Source organism: Cherax quadricarinatus, chromosome 8 (genome assembly GCF_038502225.1).
Source record: "Cherax quadricarinatus isolate ZL_2023a chromosome 8, ASM3850222v1, whole genome shotgun sequence".
In the NCBI taxonomy this organism is placed as follows: Eukaryota; Metazoa; Arthropoda; class Malacostraca; order Decapoda; family Parastacidae; genus Cherax; species Cherax quadricarinatus.
The window spans coordinates 13,245,628-13,265,249 of NC_091299.1; the positions used below are offsets into that span (position 1 = coordinate 13,245,628).

The 19,622-nt window shown below is 36.8% G+C and overlaps 1 protein-coding gene across 12 annotated transcripts in view; it reads right to left on the reverse strand.

Annotated features, from left to right (window-relative positions):
• Csp (Cysteine string protein) overlaps nt 1-19,622 on the reverse strand; it is a 338,068-nt gene that overhangs the window by 191,085 nt on the left and 127,361 nt on the right. For 3 of the 12 annotated variants that reach the window (XM_070082888.1, XM_070082892.1, XM_070082895.1), the window contains exon 5: nt 7,900-7,917. The exons of the other annotated variants lie outside the window; for them this stretch is intronic. In XM_070082888.1, the coding sequence (XP_069938989.1) occupies nt 7,900-7,917 (18 nt within the window). The remainder of the gene's footprint in view (nt 1-7,899; nt 7,918-19,622) is intronic. 12 annotated transcript variants of the gene reach the window in all.

Genomic DNA, 19,622 nt, shown 5'->3' on the forward strand with positions numbered 1-19,622 from the left:
CATGTCATTCTACTTTGATCCATTCTCTCTAAATGACCAAACCACCTCAAAAACCCCTCTTCAGCCCTCTGACTAATACTTTAACTCCAAACCTTCGCCTAATTTCCACACTCCGAATTTTCTGCATAATATTTACACCACACATTGCCCTTAGACAGGACAACTCCACTGCCTCCAACTGCCTCCTTGCTGCAGCATTTACAACCCAAGCTTCACACACATATAAGAATGTTGGTACAACTATACTTTCATACATTCCCTTCTTTGCCTCCATAGATAACATTTTTTGCCTCCACATATACCTCAATGCACAACTCACCTTTTTCTCTTCATCAATTCTAAGATTAACCTCATCCTTCATAAATCCATTCGCTGACACGTCAACTCCCAAATATCTGAGAACATTCACTTCTTCCAAACTACTCCTCCCCAATTTGATATCCAATTTTTCTTTATCTAAATCATTTGATACCCTCATCACCTTACTCTTTTCTATGTTCACTTTCAACTTTCTACCTTTACACATTCCCAAATTCATCCACTAACCTTTGCAATTTTTCTTTAGAATCTCCCATGAGCACAGTATCATCAGCAAATAGTAACTGTGTGACTTCTCATATTGTATTTGATTCCCCATAAATTAACTCTTTCAGGGTTTCGGCCGTACAAGTACGGCTTACGCCCCAGGGTTTTTGGCGTACTAGTACGCCTAAATTCTAGCACCCTCAAATCTAGTGAGAGAAAGCTGGTAGGCATACATATGAAAGAATGGGTCTATGTGGTCAGTGTGCACAGTATAAAAAAAAATCCTGCAGCACACAGTGCATAATGAGAAAAAAAAAACTTTGACCGTGTTTTTGGAATAAAACAGCAACTTTGCACTGTATTTTCGTATGGTATTTGTTGTTGTATTCTAGTTTTCCTGGTCTCATTTTATAGAATGGAAGACATATTACAGAAATTGAGCTGATTTTGACTGGTTTTACAATGAAAAGTACCTTGAAATTGACCTCAAAGTAGCAGAAATGTTCGATTTTTACGAAAGTTCAAAAGTAAACAAATCATGCCAAGCGTTTAATACACATCAACTGGCGAGTCTAATATTCTTTCACGAGTGCGCTGATATTATTTATACCATTTCTACACTAATGCAGTAGTCTGCATAACAGTAAATCTTCTATTTTTTGTAAGAATAAAAATTCAAAGTGGAAAGCCAAATAAATGTAAGAGGGGCCTGGGGATGTGACTAATGAACAGAGAACTTGTTATTTTAGTGCCAGGAATGTCTTTCTTGTTTATTCTGGACCCTATTCATAAATTGGCATCTTTTGAAATTTGTGTGAAATTGGCAAAATTCTGACCACTTTATTGGATAGTTGAAATTGGTAAATGGGTGGTTTCTTGTACTCATTCAATAGAAAAAAAATTGAGTTCTAGCGAAATAGTTATGATTTTTGTCGACTAGTACACTGGAATTGGCCGAAAATAGGGCTCAAAGTGGGCAAAATCGCCGATGCGTAAACATCGTCGAGACCACTAACTTCGCGAGAGCATAATTCCGTAAGTTTTCCATCAAATTTCATACTTTTGGTGTCATTATGATTGGGAAAAGATTCTCTACCTTTTTTTTTTTTAAATTTGGGGACCCTGAGAACAAGTTTTGGAGAGGGCCTGGGGACCCTGAAAGGGTTAATCCCACCCCTCTCCCAAACACCCTAGCATTTACTTCTTTTACGATCCCATCTGTAACTATATTAAACAACCATGGTGACATTACACACCCCTGTCTAAGACCTACTTTTACCGGAAAGTAGTGTCCCCCCTCTTCTACACACCCTAACCTGAGCCTCACTATCCTCATAAAAACTCTTAACAGCATTTCATATACTTGCAACATCTGCCACATTGCTCCCCTATCCACTAACATATGCCTTTTCTAAATCCATAAATGCAATAAAAACTCCCCTACCTTCATCTAAATACTGTTCACATATATGCTTCAATGTAAACACTTGATCCACACATCTCCTACCCACTTTAAAACCTCCTTGTTCATCTGTAATTCTACATTCTGTCTTGCCTCTAATTCTTTCAATAATAACCCTACCATACACTTTTCCTGGTATACTTAGTAAATTTATTCCTCTAAATTTTACCATCTCTTTTGCCCCCCTTCCCTTTATATAAAGGGACTATACACGCTCTCTGCCAATCCCTAGGTACCCTCCCTCTTTCATACATTTATTAAACAATAATAGCAACCACTCCAACACTATATATCCCCCTGCTTTTAACATTTCTGTCATGCTCCCATCAGTTCCAGCTGCTTTACCCCCTTTCATTCTACGTAATGCCTCACGCATCTCCCCCACACTCACATCCTGCTCTTCTTCACTCCTTAAAGATGGTATACCTCCCTGGTCAGTGCATGATATTGCCGCCTCCCATTCTTTGTCGACATTTAAAAGTTCCTCAAAATATTCTCGCCATCTACCCAATACCTCCATCTCATCTACTAACTCCCCTACTCTGTTTTTAACTGACAAATCCATTCGTTCCCTAGGCTTTCTTAACTTCTTTAACTCGCTCCAAAATTTGTTCTTATTTTCATTAAAATTTCTTGACAGTGCCTCTCCCACTCTATCATCCACTCTCCTTTTGCACTCTCTCACCACTCTTTTCATCTTTCTTTTTAATGTACTGTATATGTACAGTAATCGCTCTGGGGCGGTTTACTTAAATGTGGTACAGGTCCTCCATCACAAATCCGGCATCATTGGGACCTGTAGTGTGCCGGATTACTGAGTTTGTCGAATTACAGAGTGGTTAGGTTAGAATACACTTAATAAAATTAACCAACTTGACTTACACAGTTCATTGAACATCGGCAAAAATCGAACATTTCTGCTACTTTGAGCTCAATTTCAAGGTACTTTTCGTCATGAAAGCAATCAAAATCATGTCTATTTCTGTAATATATCTTCCATTCTATCAAATGAGTCCAAAAAATGAAAATACAACCATAAAAACCATACGAAAATATACTGCAAAGAGGCGGCTAATGGCTGAGAAGTCAACTCCCTTATTTATCGTCCATCTTTTTTTTTGTTGTACGTTAAGAAGCATCTTTCCATCATACATTGCCCAAGTTTCAATGAGATAGCCCAACAAACAACCGAGAAAAAAAAATATTTACCAAAAATCATATATGGCAAGCCCAAGCTAGGTACTGGAAATAAGTCACTGACTTTTCTGGGTTATCCTAGGTTCTCTATATATACACTATGTATGATAATCTATGTAACTGTATTTGTGTATACCTAAATAAACTTGTTTACTTCTAGTCTGTCAACTGAGTACAAGAAACCGCCCATTCACTTATTTCAACTACCCAATAAAGTGGTCAGAAATTGGCAATTTGGCCGATTTCACACAAATTTCAACAATGCCAATTTCAAAATAGGGTCCAGAATAAACAATGCAGACATTCCTGGCACTAAAATAACATTTTCTTTGTTCATTAGTCACAGCTACAGGCCCCTCTTATATTAATTACTCTTGCTTACCATTTGGAATTTTTATTCACAAAAAAAAAAAAAAAAACAGAAGATTTACTGTTATGCAGACTACTGCATTATTGTAATAATTGTATAAATAATGTCAATCCATTCTTGACTCCGTACTGGAATTTAGACTGGCAGGCGGACAGGTATTGGACGGTGATGTCATTTGTTTACTCTTGAGCTTCGCTGAAGAATAGAACATTTTCGCTACTGTGAGTGCAATTTCAAGGTACTTTTCGTCACGAAAGCAATCAAAATCATATCTATTTCTGTAATATATCTTTCATTCTATCAAATGAGACCGAAAAAATGAGAATATAACCATAACAACCATACAAAAATATATCACTAAGCAGCCGCTAATGGCTGAGAAGTGATCTCTGCTATTTATGGTCTGATTTCTTTCATTTTTGGTGTACGTGAAGAAGTATCTTTCCATCATACATTGCCCAAGTTTGAATAAGATAACCCAACAAACAACTGAGAAAATAATAATAATAGTATAATAATAATAATAATAATAATAATAATATCTTTATTTACTACACGTACATGTACAAGGTATACAGGCCTAGCTGACATCAGTGACATACTAATGTATAGAAAGGCACTTGTTATGCTGAGTATTTCAAGAAAATTAGGTCAGTGTCCCAGAATAAAACCCACACTAGTCGACGAACACCCAGGTACCCATTTACTGATGGGTAAACATAGACAACAGGTGTAAAGAAACACACCTAATGTTTCTACCCTGGCTGGGAATCGAATATTTACCAAAAATCATATATGGCTAACCCAAGCCAGGTACTAAAAGTAAGCCACGTTGACATTTTTGGGGTTATCCTAGGTTCTCTACACATATGCTGCTATGTGTGATAATCTATAGAGAGAAAATAACTTTTTTGTTTCATGTTTATGGTGGAGTATGAGTGTATATCATAGTTAGCCCTGTGCTATACTCCGTTTTCTCTAATGTAAGCCCCCAAGACAAGGATAGGAGAATGGTATTTGTTTACCATATCCTCTTCATAACTCTGTCGAACTGCTCGGTGTTATGCCAAATATTATTCATTCTGGAGTATTTACCATGTTTTATGTTATTTATATTGTTTCTTATGTCATATTAGATCAATTGTGATAGGCAAATAAGCTGTAGTGTTGATATTAGCGTAATAATAAAGCACATTCTCCTGCTTCATGAGACTGAGCTCATGGCAACCGACAGTGGCTTCAAAGCCACCTTATCTTTAATGAATAATGTACTGTGTAGGTGCTTTACATAATGAGAAGCATTTCTTTTATTCATTGGAACCATGGGTAGGGCTAAAAGCAAGCAGGTTAAAACAATAAATGGAGAAAAAGAAATTGGAATGACTTATGCAGCAAGTAGCACCACCAAACAGTACCAGCAGGTTGGTGTGGCGACCCTGGAAATTTGAAATTATGCTAACCAAAATTAGTGCCGAATAACTGAAGGAACCGAATAACTGATTGCCGGATTTGTGATGGCGGACCTGTAGTATATTACATGTGGGTGGGGTGGGCTGACCTGGCTGGCTACAATACCTCCCAAACTTAACATCCTACAAATAAAACTCACCTCTCACCCTACATTAAGGCTACAAATATTTTCAATAAGTAATGGGTGCACTGTGTGTGTTTATTATACTTTTTATTGTTTTTAATACCTAGTTCTATTGCTAACTTAATATATGTTAGTGTAAACTTGTTATCTGGCATTTATATGCATTTATAAGTGGAAAAAAATGGTGTTCTGCTTTCCAGCGAATTCTGCTCTCTGGCAGTAGCCTGGAACCTAACTTGCCATGTAAGTGGGGCCCTACTGTATAAGGAATTTTCCTCCAACAGATTTATGGTAGTAAATGGTTTCAGCCACAAAAACATCAAGGTAAACTCCAAGATCTATTAAAATTTAGGTTTAAACCCATCCTTTGGGAACAAATCCTAAAATTTTAGGGAATGTGATGAATTCAGTAGAACTCATCAACAAAGCATCAAGCTGTATGTCACATTCAACAATCATACATTTAGCACAAATGAGATAGGAAACCTAAATTAAAGCTATTCTTTGTTGTGACATTTCTGCCTGATTACCACATGCAGCAATCATTGATTTTTGTTAAATTTATCTAAACACATGATCTCTCTGAAAAGGACAACCCACTGATGTAGCAAAAAACTGAGAAGAGTGAAGGCAAACAGGAGATATATTTGACATTTTACTCCAGCATTTCAAGTCTTTATAACAGAAATGGCTGTTGTACTATTAATTATCGTACATGGGTAAACAAGTTGTACATAATCAGCTAAGGAAAATTTTCAATCAATTAATTAAAAAAAGTTAAAACTCCATTTCTATATTCCACAAAATACTATCCATTTTACAAAAAATTTAATGTTCACTCAAATATAAAATAACTACTGTAGCTAATACTTTGTGTCACTCAACTAGATGACTGTTTTCCTAAACTAAAAGTAGATTGGTGTATGCTTAAGCTTCACTAAACATTTCCAGTATCAATCCTCTATACAGCTTCAAGTGTCAAGACTAAACAACCCAAGGAACAGTTGCTCAAATTTAGGTGACAAACATTCATTAGCATTATTGGTTTATTCTGATAGTCATTTGTGATAAGAATGAGTGAGGGTTGTCTTCTTATTTAACATTCCTTAATCATTACTCACACCCTTCGATAATATAATAGCTTGCAAGAAAGAATGAGCGAGGTCTGTTTTAATGTAATCTAGCTATTACTGCTGCTGCTTTGGAAATGTGAAGCAAATTATCACACTAGGGTGACCATATCCTCAGTACTGTGAACGATAGTACAATCCATTACACAGGCTTCTCAATACTGATCTTCGATAAAAAAGCACGAACTGGTAAATATGATGAATAAATGCCTTCACACAAGAGACATGAGTAATCAACACAAGTGAAAACCAGACAGAGATGAAAGCATGGAGTACAATGTGATAAACATATCAACACAAACATTTCAGTAGTGTACCTATGATCATTCATTTTAATTATATGGAACTGCACTGTAAGTGTTGGCAAAGCATGATCCATCACTAGTAAAAACAATCTTCCTACTGTAGTGCCTTGAGTTAATGAGATAAATTATGCACAAAATTTAATAACAAAAAATATTAAAAAATATGAAGATAAAAAAAAGTTATAACCAAGTTCAACATGACCCATAATTATAAACCTGAATCACTTTGTAATTTTCAACTCTGATACTCAGTTAAAACTCACAAATTTTTAAATAATATGAGTGCTTAATATCCTGTGTGTAAGTTTGTTACCACATGGATTATAATGCCTGCATCCTAATAAAATTAAAAAATGTACAATCAGAGCCAAATAACATTTTAGGAGAGACTGCGATGGATCAGAGGTCACAATACATATTTACCCCATATTATGAGAAACACAAGAAAGAATATTCCACTAATATGCAAGTACTGCATGTGTATAATTACCTACTTCATGTGAGTGTATATGTATGTACAAGCACACAAATGTGAGTGCATGTATTATGAAAAATATTCTTTTAAAAACATATAAAGTTATCAGTTTAAGCCATAAGTACATTGTGCTAAATTAATTTCAATCAGACAACAAATATATACAGCTGTGCAAAACTTGGTGCAAGGTCTTTTAAAGTGCATGTGGCTAATACTACATGTGCTGTGTGCAGAAATATACTGTAATGACAGTGCAATTTTCTCAGCAAGACTAACTCAACGTGAAAAAAAAAAAAAAGCTTCAAAAGAATACACAGTTTGACGAGTTACTTTCCTATAGGCAGTTCTGGTAGTCACACTTGGAAACTGACATAAGACATCATTTATTGTTCATTCAATACAGTATTCCAGGGGCAAAAACTAGACACCAGAATTTAAGTCATAAAACTTTTTTACAATGAAAATTCCAGTGATGTGAGTAATGAACTGAATATTCACATCAGTAGTAAAACAAAAATAGTTGGCATGTATATACATACCAACTAAAAAATTGCAAGAATTACAAGGGATACAAGTTTATATTATTTCGAGTAAATGCTTATATTAGGGCAATTTTCACTAGCAATACAAATTAATGAGTTATATTTCCATGATCTAAAGGAACCATTAATTTGCTACGCAAATCTCAACGATTTTAACAACGATAACAACAACAATAGAAGCAAGAACATGTCGATGTGTGGAGAGACTTACATAGCAACCTCTGGTAGAGATAAACACTGAACATGCATCAACACAGCTATAACCAAACAATGCAAATGGCTTTGGATAATCGCCTTACCAAGTCCTCTGCATCCGTCTGTGAATGTGCAATAACAAACTATAAAATTTGAAGTGCATCTTTATGACTTATTATTCAAAATATACTGTAAATTCAAATCATTTTTTGCTTGTTTCAGGATAAAAGTTAAATCATTATCTTATGAGGTCTGCATTTGAAATTATGAAAAAAATAAAAATAAAATATATAACATGTGTATAAAAATATAAATTATACACACAAACATACTATACTATAAACAGTATGTTTACAGTACATAAAAAAAAAAATTTAAATTGGCTAACTTTGGTAAAAACAATGAAGGACTAGGAGAATAAGCAATGTATCATCCTTCATAAATACACAAAACCTACAATTTAATAATAAACCTCTCTTACACAAAATGTATATTTTGATGAAGTTCAAGTTACATAATAAATTACATAACCAATCACATTATTAAATCATCTCATCACAATACATTAAATACAAAATTAATTTTCTTCAATAGCTGAAAACTGTACAAGTCCTATACTTACCAAAGTGAGCACATAATGCAATGTTTAGTAAGCTTTATGTACTCGTTTAAAAAATATCTAAAAGGTTTAAAACCTCATAAAATATCAACCCAAAGTAACTCCAGTATACATGTACACGTATGTGGTAATTAAACTGCTATACAAGGTAAATTCATCCCAATAATTAGGTCATTTATTTCAGTGTATTTTTTCCTGATTGAGAAAGCAAGTTTAATAGACTGTTTTTTTTATTCTATCCCGGCACAAGGTTCAATCCCCGGACCTGTATGACAAAAGCAATGACTCGCCACTCCTATCTTGTTTGATATTTTAATGGTCTATAACAAGTAAACAGATAATGGGTCACAGATTAATAACTAAAATAGCAACATTTACAGTACTGTATATTTTCAATCATCTATGAAGTCAATTTTGTTTCTTCAATATCAAATCATACAAGTGCAAGAAACATGAAGTCAAGATATGAGTTAGGAATTTTGTACATTTTTTCTCATTCACAACTCTCTGGTATACAGAATTCTCCAAAATTATTAAAGTAAATTTATTTTGAAATCTATAAAATTCATAATTTTTGGATTAAAGGTGAAAATTCCAAACTTTAATTTGGAATCTCTCCAATTTGGAAATGTTTGAATAACAAAGATAATGCTTTCAGATTCTGACCTCGAAATTTGAAATTACAATACAATACTGTACAATAAAGAAATAAAATACTAGTTCACTAAAAAATTAATAATAAATATAAATATTATAAACATAATAAATAATAAAGTTATTATTATTATAATAGTGCAGTAATAATGCAGTTATTGCCCACTTAGAAATTATTCATATAATAAATTTGTTTAGCAACTACCTCCCCATTTAACCCTTTCACTGTCAGACTCCTGCTCACAAACTTCCAATGTGTCGAAGAACTTAAAAAAAAAAAAATCCTTATGAAATGATAGAGAATCTCTTCCTGATTGTAATGACGCCAAAAGTATGAAAACTGATGGAAAACTTACGGAATTACGCTCACAAATTTAGCAGCCTCGGCAATTTCACCCACTTTGAGCCCTATTTTCGGCCAATTTCATTGTTCCAGTCACTAACTCATAGCTATTTCACTAGAGCTTCATTTGTTCTATTGACTGAGTACAAGAAACTACCCGTTTAACGGTTTCAACTACCAATAAAGTGATCAGAAATTGGTAATTTGGCCAATTTCATACACAATTCACATAATACCAATTTCAAAATAGGGTCTAGAATTAACAATACTAACATTCATAGGACTAAAATAATGTTTTCCCTGTTCATTAGCCTTGTCTCCAGGCCCCTCTTATATTACGCTTGCTTTCCATTTTGAAATTTTATTCACACAAAAAAATAGAAGATTTACTGTTATTCAGACTACTGTATTATGTAAAAATGGTATAAATAATATCAGCACATTTATGAAGGCATGTTAAACCCACCAGTTGACGTGTATTGGACACATGACGTGATTTATTTACTCTTGAACATCGGCAAAAATTGAACATTTCCACTACTTTGAGCTCAATTTCAAGGTACAGTGGTCCCTCAATAATCATCCATAATCCGTTCCTGGAAGTGGGACTATTATTGAAATGGATGATTTTCGAATCAATTTTCCCCATAAGAAATAATGTAAATCCAATTAATTCGTTCCAGACACCCAGAAGTATCAACAATTTTTTTTTTTTTTACCTAAAAGATAGATTTACATGCACAAGAGAATGAACATTCAACATGACAGTTATCTTTATTGAAGGCTGTTGTTGATGAATGGAAGACAGGGATGAGGAGAGAGGGAAGAGAGGTTATTTGGAAGGGAAATCCCCCTCCATAAGGACTCTAGGGCACTAATAAAATGTATAAATAAACATTGGTAATAGGGGTAGTTGATGAGTGGAACGGTCTGCCTAGTAGGGTGATCGAAGCTACAACATTGGGTAGTTTCAAATTTAGGTTGGATAAATACACGAGTGAGAGGGGTTGGATTTGAGTCGGACTTGCACCTGAGCTTATTGCTTGGGTAGCATTCGTTCTGTTAGTGGGTTGGATTTGTGAAGGACTGGCCTAGTATGGGCCAACAGGCTTATTGCAGTGTTCCTCCTTTCCAATGTTCTAAAAGCTATGGTTTGGGTAGTTTCAAATTTAGGTTGGATAAAGACACGAGTGAAAGGGGCTGGATTTGAGTCGGATTTGCACCTGAGTTTATTGCTTGGGTAGCATTTGTTCTGTTAGTGGGTTGGATTTGTGAAGGACCGGCCTAGTATGGGCCAGCAGGCCTGTTCCAGTGTTCCTACTTTCTTAAGTTCTTATTTAACATCACATTTACCAGTAGGGTGATCGAGGCTAGGACCTTGGGTAGCTTTAAGAAGAGATTGGACAAATATACGAGTTGGAGGAGCTGAGTTTGATTTGTCATGGGGTACGGGAGTAAATTCTTGGGTAGCTTTGGGTGGAGGTCATTTTTATAAGGACCTGCCTTGTATGGGCCAGTAGACCTGCAGTGTTCTTCCATTGTTATGTTCTTGTTGGCTATTTGTTTGTGTGAGGGAGGGATGGCAAGTTTATTGTTGGAGAATATGACACTAATATCAACTCTATGGCTTATTTATCTATCACAATTCAACTAATATGACATAATAAACAATATTAATAACATAGAAACATGGAATATACTCTAGAATGAATAAAATAAGTCATTACGTATGTCACGAGAGGTGTTGTGTTGTTGTTGGGTATATAAGGGCCACTGAGTGTAAGCCGTCCATAATGGTGGTGAAACAGCAGCTGAGTCGGCGGTGGTTTTTGTAGCCCTATATAACTCCAACAACATTGGAGGAGTTGGTAGAATCGCTGAACCACTAAAGAAGGAACCCACTACCACCATCACTACGACCTTCTACCACTATTACAACTCTTACCACCATCACTACTACCTTCTACCACCATCACTACTACCTTCTACCACCATCACTACTACCTTCTACCACCATCACTACTACCTTCTACCACCAAAGAAAGCTTCTAGTGCCAGCCCTTTGGTAAAGAATGTGAGAAACACAATTTATGAAAAAGTTTGTAGAAAAATACAAAGCTGGTGGTGGTAGAGTGGAAGCAGTTGTGTTAGTGGTTGATGAACATAAGAAAGGAGGATCACTGCAACAGGCCTGTTGGCCCATGCTTGGCAGGTCCTTTACAATTCATCCCACTAACGAAACATTTTCCCAACCCAGTTCTCAATGCTACCCAGGAAATAAGCTCTGATAACTCTATCCACTCATTTGGGACTTGCAAATGAGTGGATAGAGTTATCAGAGCTTATTTTTTGGGTAGCATTGAGGACTGGGTTGGGAAAATGTTTCGTTAGTGGGATGAATTGTAAAGGATCTGCCGAGCATGGGCCAACAGACCTGCTGCAGTGATCCTCCTTTCTTATGTTCATCAACCACTAACACAACTGCTTCCACTCTACCACCACCATCTTTGCATTTTTCTACAAACTTTTTCATAAATTATGTGTTTCTCACATTCTTTACCAAAGGGCTGGCACTAGAAGCTTTATTTGGAGCCATGATAGCTTATTTAGCACTTGCAAGCACTAAAATCCATGGAATATTATGAAATATTTCATAGGAGCATGTGAGGGGACCGTCACTCACTGGTAAACAATGGCACACTGGCTGGGAAGGAAAGGCCGAGGCGGCTCAGAGCGTGAGTATGTGTCCGGGACGAAGGACTATTAGGACTATTAGCGAGTTACCGGACCATTTGCGAGCCAATATTTTGACGAAAAAACAGGATTATTTCCGAAATGGACGACTTTCAGGCCGGACGATTATTGAGGGACCACTGTACTTGTAGTCTATAAACTACTCGAAATCATTTCTATTTCTGTCATATATCTTCCATTCTATCAAATGAGACGAAGAAAACGAGAATACAACCATAAATACCATACAAATATACACAGCAAAATCAGTGTTTTAAATCAAAAACACAGTTGGATTTTTTTTTTCTCATTATGCACTGTGTGCTGCAAGATTTTTTTTATACTGTGCACATTGACCACTCAAGACCAATTCTCTCATAAGTAGGCCAACCAGCTTTCTTCCTCAAGATCTGAAGCCACTAGAATTTTGGCCTAATATTACGGGACCGACAATGGCTTGCAAGCCGTAATATCATGGGACCGACAGTGAAAGGGTTAAGCCAAAAACACCATTGGAGTTTTTTTTTTTCCTCATTTTGTACTGTATGCTGTAGGATTTTTTTTATACTGCACACACTAACCACTCAGACCCATTCTCTTAAAGTACATGTAGGCCTACCAGCTTTCTCCCGCAAGATTGGAAGCTGCTAGAATTTTGGTGTAGTATTATGCGACCGACACTGGCTTGCAAGCTGTAATATTACAGGACCGACAGTGAAAGGGTTAAGAGGCCTCTCGCACCAGATAATTGGATCCATGCCATTCAAGGGGAACAAATGAGCACCTGCAGAGGCCAGGCTCACCTGCCAAGGTGGTGCAAGTTACTGGATTTGGAGTGCCAGTGAGTCCACCCATTTCACTTTGTAAACCTGGCAAATGAAAGTGAAGCAATGCAAACCGACCCTAAGAAAGGACAATGCCCATATTTCCTAAAATATTGTTGTGATCGTGTTAACATTGATTTTCACAGGAAAAATTAGCCAAAAAAAAAAAAAAAAAAAAAAAAAAGAGAGATGTGTAAAATCTATACAAGCTATTTCCAGACAAATTCTAAGGATGGTTAGTCTTAAGAATTTGAGCTACCAGCTGACTGCCCACTGATGCAGTCACATATCTATAAATATCATTAATTGCATTAATATTGGCACTTCTAAGAAAATATACATAAAGTAGTTTTGAAAAATCATTAAGCATATTTAAAAATCATTAAGCATATTTACAAATAAATTTGCCTTTTTTTTTTAAGGGCCATATACCATCCCAAACAAAAACTGCCAATTCAGAACTATTTACTGATGGCACACAGGATGGGTCGACAAACTGCGGTCCATGAGCCACATGCAACAACTTCAAATACTTATAAATACTAAGACTAATAAACCCTCATTTCAGTCATTTATTCATTCATTTGAATTTTATTCATTCATTTATATTTATTTATAAGACTAATTTTTTCTTTAGCCCGCAAAAAATGTGTAAAATATACGATGTGGCACCCATAATGTGAAGGTTGGAGAACCCTGGCCTACAGCCTAATACAGTGGACCCCCGGTTAACGATATTTTTTCATTCCAGAAGTATGTTCAGGTGCCAGTACTGACCGAATTTGTTCCCTTAAGGAATATTGTGAAGTAGATTAGTCCATTTCAGACCCCCAAACATACACGTACAAACGCACTTACATAAATACACTTACATAATTGGTCGCATTGGGAGGTGATCGTTAAGCGGGGGTCCACTGTACTTTATGATGTAACCAACTTTTGTTGCCTTTTTATTCAGCTTCCAAATGAGATGTCCATTACATTATCATTATTTACAGCGATTTTGCAAACAATCTAGAGAATATCTTTTTGAAGGAATATGGCAAGAGACAGGAAAACATCTTACTGCATACTGATGTAGGACACAAGTACATATATGGTCCAACATAATACAGGGGATCTCCAACTAATGAGTTTTGTTCCTGCGAATATCTTAAAAACAAGTTTGTAACTTGGAACCCATTTTCCTTTAGAAAATAGTACAGAGGAATTCTATAGTCAAATGTTTGCAACTACATTTGTAGAACTATTTTTCAAATGTTAGGTTATGAACATTGTTCTTAAGTATAAATATTCATAAACCAGGAGTTTCTCCTGTGAAGTGTATCACCACTATGAAGGAAATAACTGACCTAAAATCATCTTTATATCAAAATAGCTGTATAGCTTTTTTTTTTCTTTTTCAAAAACCAAACAATCATTCAAAAATGAGGCAGAAAAGAGAACTGCCAGTGGGAACATGAATTATACAAGTCTTCACTAGCATGGCGGCTGCGCCTACCTCTGACCCAGACTGCTAACCCAAGCAACTTTACTTATTTGCACCTAATTTACAAGAAATTGTTTTTACAATTACAACTTTTCATTCATTTTTGACATACTGTACAATATTACAGTGATATGTCATCTCAGGATATCAAATTTTGCAAATCTGTTCCTGCTGGTTCATCGTGAAATTATGATACACATACAAAACCTGTGGAAAGACAAGCAAGACCTGACATTTATGCAAGCTTGTAAAGACTTCAGGCTTCAATGCAGTATGGTTCATAACAGTGCACTGTCATGAACTGTCATTATTGTACTGTACAGTATCATTTACCAATACAGACTATGGTGCCAATTTCACACACATACAACACTTAAAAGGGAGAAGTATACTAGAAATTATTGTACTGGAATGCATCTATAATTATAATGTGGTGTCTATGGGAAAATAGATTACAGTGTTAATTTTTGCTGTCCATCCACTTTCTCGGAAATTAATCCTGACCATTAAGCAGGGAATAACTACAATATTAAAATAATAATAAATAATAATAAAAATGTAAAAAATTATATTTAAAAATAAAAATAATAAAACACTCACCTCATTTATTTGGAACAGTATCACTTCAACCAAAGAAATAGATTAATCTTAAAAATTACTCCAACCCATACCCAGTTAACCATACCATCATCCCTCATTGTTGTGGCACACCATTTAATTAAAACTGCTTCTAACACCCAGGACTAATGAAGCCTATGTACCCTCACTGGACCAGTCTCTCTGTTTACAAGTGACAAGCGGTGGTTCAAACATATGCCTTGCTAAGTCTTTCATTCACTGCAGCAACACAGTCAAGTCTGATTGGGCATTCAATTCTACACTTTTTCTTCATGCTGGTGACTGTGATTAAGAAAATAGCAGCATAAAAAATGTAAGAATAACATTGAATGCAGAGAGTAAAGCTGTGTTTACAAATCCTGCAATTCAATAATATACAGTAGTTGCATACAAGGTGTTAAAAGAGCAAGTGCAGTAAGTGAAATTTTGAAAAAAAAAAAAAAACATGTTCCCCTAAAAAAAAAAAAAAAAAAAAAAAAAAAAATCTGATAGAAAGAAGTGCTGCAAAAATTGATCACAGAATAAGCCTTGCTAAACACCAGAAAGAGCATGATACTCGAAAAACAACAATTCATGGTGTGAAAACACACACATCTTAATATTTACATATCACATACCTTATATTTCCCAGTAATAAAATTATAACAAATTAACCCTTGAACCTTTTGACTGTCGCAACCCCAAATCCTGAGGTGTCTCCTGGTGTCGAAAAAATTTTGGAAAAAAAAAAAAATTACTTTTTTCTTATGAAATGATAGAGAACCTTTTCCCGATGATAATGACACCAGAAGTACGAAATCTGATAGAAAATTTACGGAATTACGCTCTGCGAAGTTAGCAATCTTGGCGATATGTACGCATCGGCGATTTCGCCGACTGAGCACTATTTTCGGACAATGTCATTGTTCCAGTCAACCAAACTCATAGCTACTTCTTTAGAACTCCATTTTTTCTATCAATTGAGTACAAGAAACCGCCCATTTACCGATTTTAACCCGTAAACGGTCAAACGTATGTATACATTCACTACCCCAGTGCCCCGAATATTTTGGAAAAAAAAAAAAAAAAAAAAAAAATTCTAAGTGTTACAGGGTAAAAAAAAAATTTTTTTGAGTCAGTACTTACCGAGATATGAGGCCGCAAAGTTGGCACTTGGGAATCACCTGACGGCAACATGGAACGCTGCAGCTTGCGAAAGTGTTGCCGATATACCTTTTTTTCTATTTTTCATATTTTATATAATTTTCATGTTCTGATAATTACAATTTATAGTAGTTCTTGTCATTTCATAACCAATCTTTGTTCTAACACTAGTATTAGGTACTGAAATTGTACTCACATTGTCCCAAACACACTGACAGGTGGACATTTACACCTGCCTTAGCCATTTACTATTGTCTTGGAATATATATAAAGTATTTATATGTCCCAGCAATGTTTTGGATATGTGGAAGTACATACTAATAATAATGAGACGAAGGAGGAGGAGGAAGAGAAAGAGAAAGAGAAAGAGGAAGAGGAAGAGAGGGGGGAGATGTAATAATAATAAAATAATAAGTTCCCTTGAAGCATGAAAAACAAAGTCCACCCCTGACAGTGACATGATAAGATAACATCTGATAAGAGCTGACGTTTGATGAGCATACAGGAGGGTAGGGGAGGGTGCAGCAGATAAGAAAAGAAGAGAGGTGACATTTGATGAGCATCGCCCTCCTTTGTTTCACTGGTACACAAACATGTCTGTCTGTCAAGCTCCCTGTCTATCTGTCTATCTGTCTCTCTCTCTGTTTCAGAGAGAGCCACAAGACTGTCATCACCTTTACTCGCATCTTCAAGCAGAGTATAGCACTTTGTTTGGATTTTTTGGGTTATCCTAGGTAATTTACACTATGTACAGTTGACCCCCGCATACCGTTGGCATCACATAACGTTAAATCCGCATGCCGATACATTTTATCGCTAAGATTTTGCCTCGCATACCGCTAAAAAACCCGCTCAACGCTATTCGTCCGAGACGCGTCTAATGTGCGGCCTGAGCCAGCCTCACATGTTCCGACGGAGGCATTGTTTACCAGCCAGCCTCCGCAGTAACATCCAAGCATACAATCGGAACATTTCGTATTATTACAGTGTTTTTGGTGGTTTTATCTGTAAAATAAGTGACCATGGGCCCCAAGAAAGCTTCTAGTGCCAACCCTGTGGTAAAAAGGGTGAGAAATATTATCGAAATACTGTGGTACCATGGTCAACTGCTGCTGCTGCTGCTGCTGCTGTAGCACTGTCAGCTGCTGCTGCTGTAGCACCATCAGCTGCTGCTGCTGCTGCTGTAGCACCATCAGCTGCTGCTGCTGCTGCTGTACCACCATCAGCTGCTGCTGCTGCTGTACCACCGTCAGCTGCTGCTGCAGCACTGTCAGCTGCTGCTGCTGCACTGTCAGCTGCTGCTGCTGCTGCACTGTCAGCTGCTGCTGCTGCTGCTGCTGCTGCTGCTGCTGTAGCACCGTCAGCTGCTGCTGCTGCTGCTGTAGTACCATCTGCTGCTGCTGTAGCACCGTCTGCTGCTGCTGTAGCACCGTCTGCTGCTGCTGTAGCACTGTCAGCTGCTGCTGTAGCACTGTCAGCTGCTGCTGTAGCACTGTCAGCTGCTGCTGCTGCTGTAGCACTGTCAGCTGCTGCTGCTGTAGCACCGTTGTTGGTGTGGCTTATTGAGAATACCAAGAAACAATTAACCCCAGAGGGTTAGCCACCCAGGATAACCCAAAAAAGTCAGTGTCATCAAAGACTGTCTAACTTATTTCCATTGGGGTCCTTAATCTTGTCTCCCAGGATGCAACCCACACCAGTCGACTAACACCCAGGTGAACAGGGGAAAATGCCTGGAATTAGTGCTCATATTGGTGAATTTAAAGCCAGCAAAGGTTGGTTTGAGAGATTTAAGAATCGTAGTGGCATACACAGTGTGATAAGGCCTGTTCTGGAAGAAAATGCCAAACAGGACCTACAGTACTCAGAAGGAAAAGGCACTCCCAGGATACAGTGTCTCATCAGTCATTGCTGCATCTTCAATAAAGGTGTCATTTATTCTTCATTTAGTAGAGTAGTACATGCACAATATATATTGTGCATGTACTACTCTACTATTGTGCATGTATCCTTCTCTTTGTGTGTAGGAAAATGTATATTTCATGTGGTAAAATTTTTTTTTCATACTTTTGGGTGTCTTGTACGGATTAATTTGATTTCCATTATTTCTTATGGGGAAAATTCATTCGCATAACGATAATTTCGCATAACAATGAGCTCTCAGGAACGGATTAATATCGTTATGCGGGGGTCCACTGTATACGTGTATTTATGTGTACCTGTAAGACAGAGATAGACAGACAGATAGAAAGAGAGAGACAGACAGATAGACAGAAACAGATAGATAGAGACAAAGATAGACAAAGACAGAGATAGAGACAGATAGACAGATGCAGACAGACAAACAGAGCCAGGCCGCCAGCAGCCGGCCAGCTACACAGCTGGCCACCATACAGCTGGCCATCATGCAGCTAGCTAGCTAGCCAGCCAGCCAGCCAGCCTGCCAACCAGCTACCCTGCCAGCCAGCCTCCCTGCCAGCCAGCCACCCTGCCAGCCAGCCAGAATTGTTTCTCCTGACTTAGGACATAGATTACAAGACATTCTGAAAGGGTGTTGCACAAATATTGCACATGGGTTATTATTAAGGTTTTTTGATATTTCCTCAACCACTTGTGGCCACCTCCACCTCAAAGCCACTAAACTCAGGGTCAAAATCACTTTCCTCTTAAAATGGGAGTGTTAATACTACATGACATCAGTGAATCCCAGGTGTTTGCTGCGCTGTTTGCTCTAGCTGGCGCTCATTTGAACTGGTGTTCCCACAAGGTACTAAGTGGTCCCAGATTTTTTTAATACAGCGCACACTAAGTGTTCGGACCCATTCTATGCTGACAAGACATCTCAGGCCAATCGTGCCAAATTTGAAGGCAGGAAAAATAAAACATGTATATACGTTTGGGGCACTAGCAGTAAAACGTATATATACATTTGGACCGTTTACGGGTTAACTACCCAATAAAGTGGTCAGAAATTGGCAATTTGGCCAACTTCACGCAAATTAAAAAAGATGCCAATTTCAAAATAGGGTCCAGAATAAACAATGCAGACATTCTTCGCACTAAAATACAATATCCTCCGTTCATTAGTCACGTCTCCAGACCCCTCTTATATTACTCATGTTTTCTATTTTGATTTTTTATTCACACAAAAAATAGAAGATTTACTGTTATGCTGACTTCTGCATTATTGTAAAAATGGTATAAATAGTATCAGTGCACTAGTGAAAGAATATTAGACTCCCCAGTTGACGTGTATTGAACGTGTATAGTGGGATTTGCTTACTTTTGAATATTGTTAAAAATCGAACATTTCTGCTACTTTGAGCTCAATTTCAAGGTTGTTTGCATCGTGAAACTAATCAAAATCATCTCTATTTCTGTAATATGTTTTCCATTCTATCAAA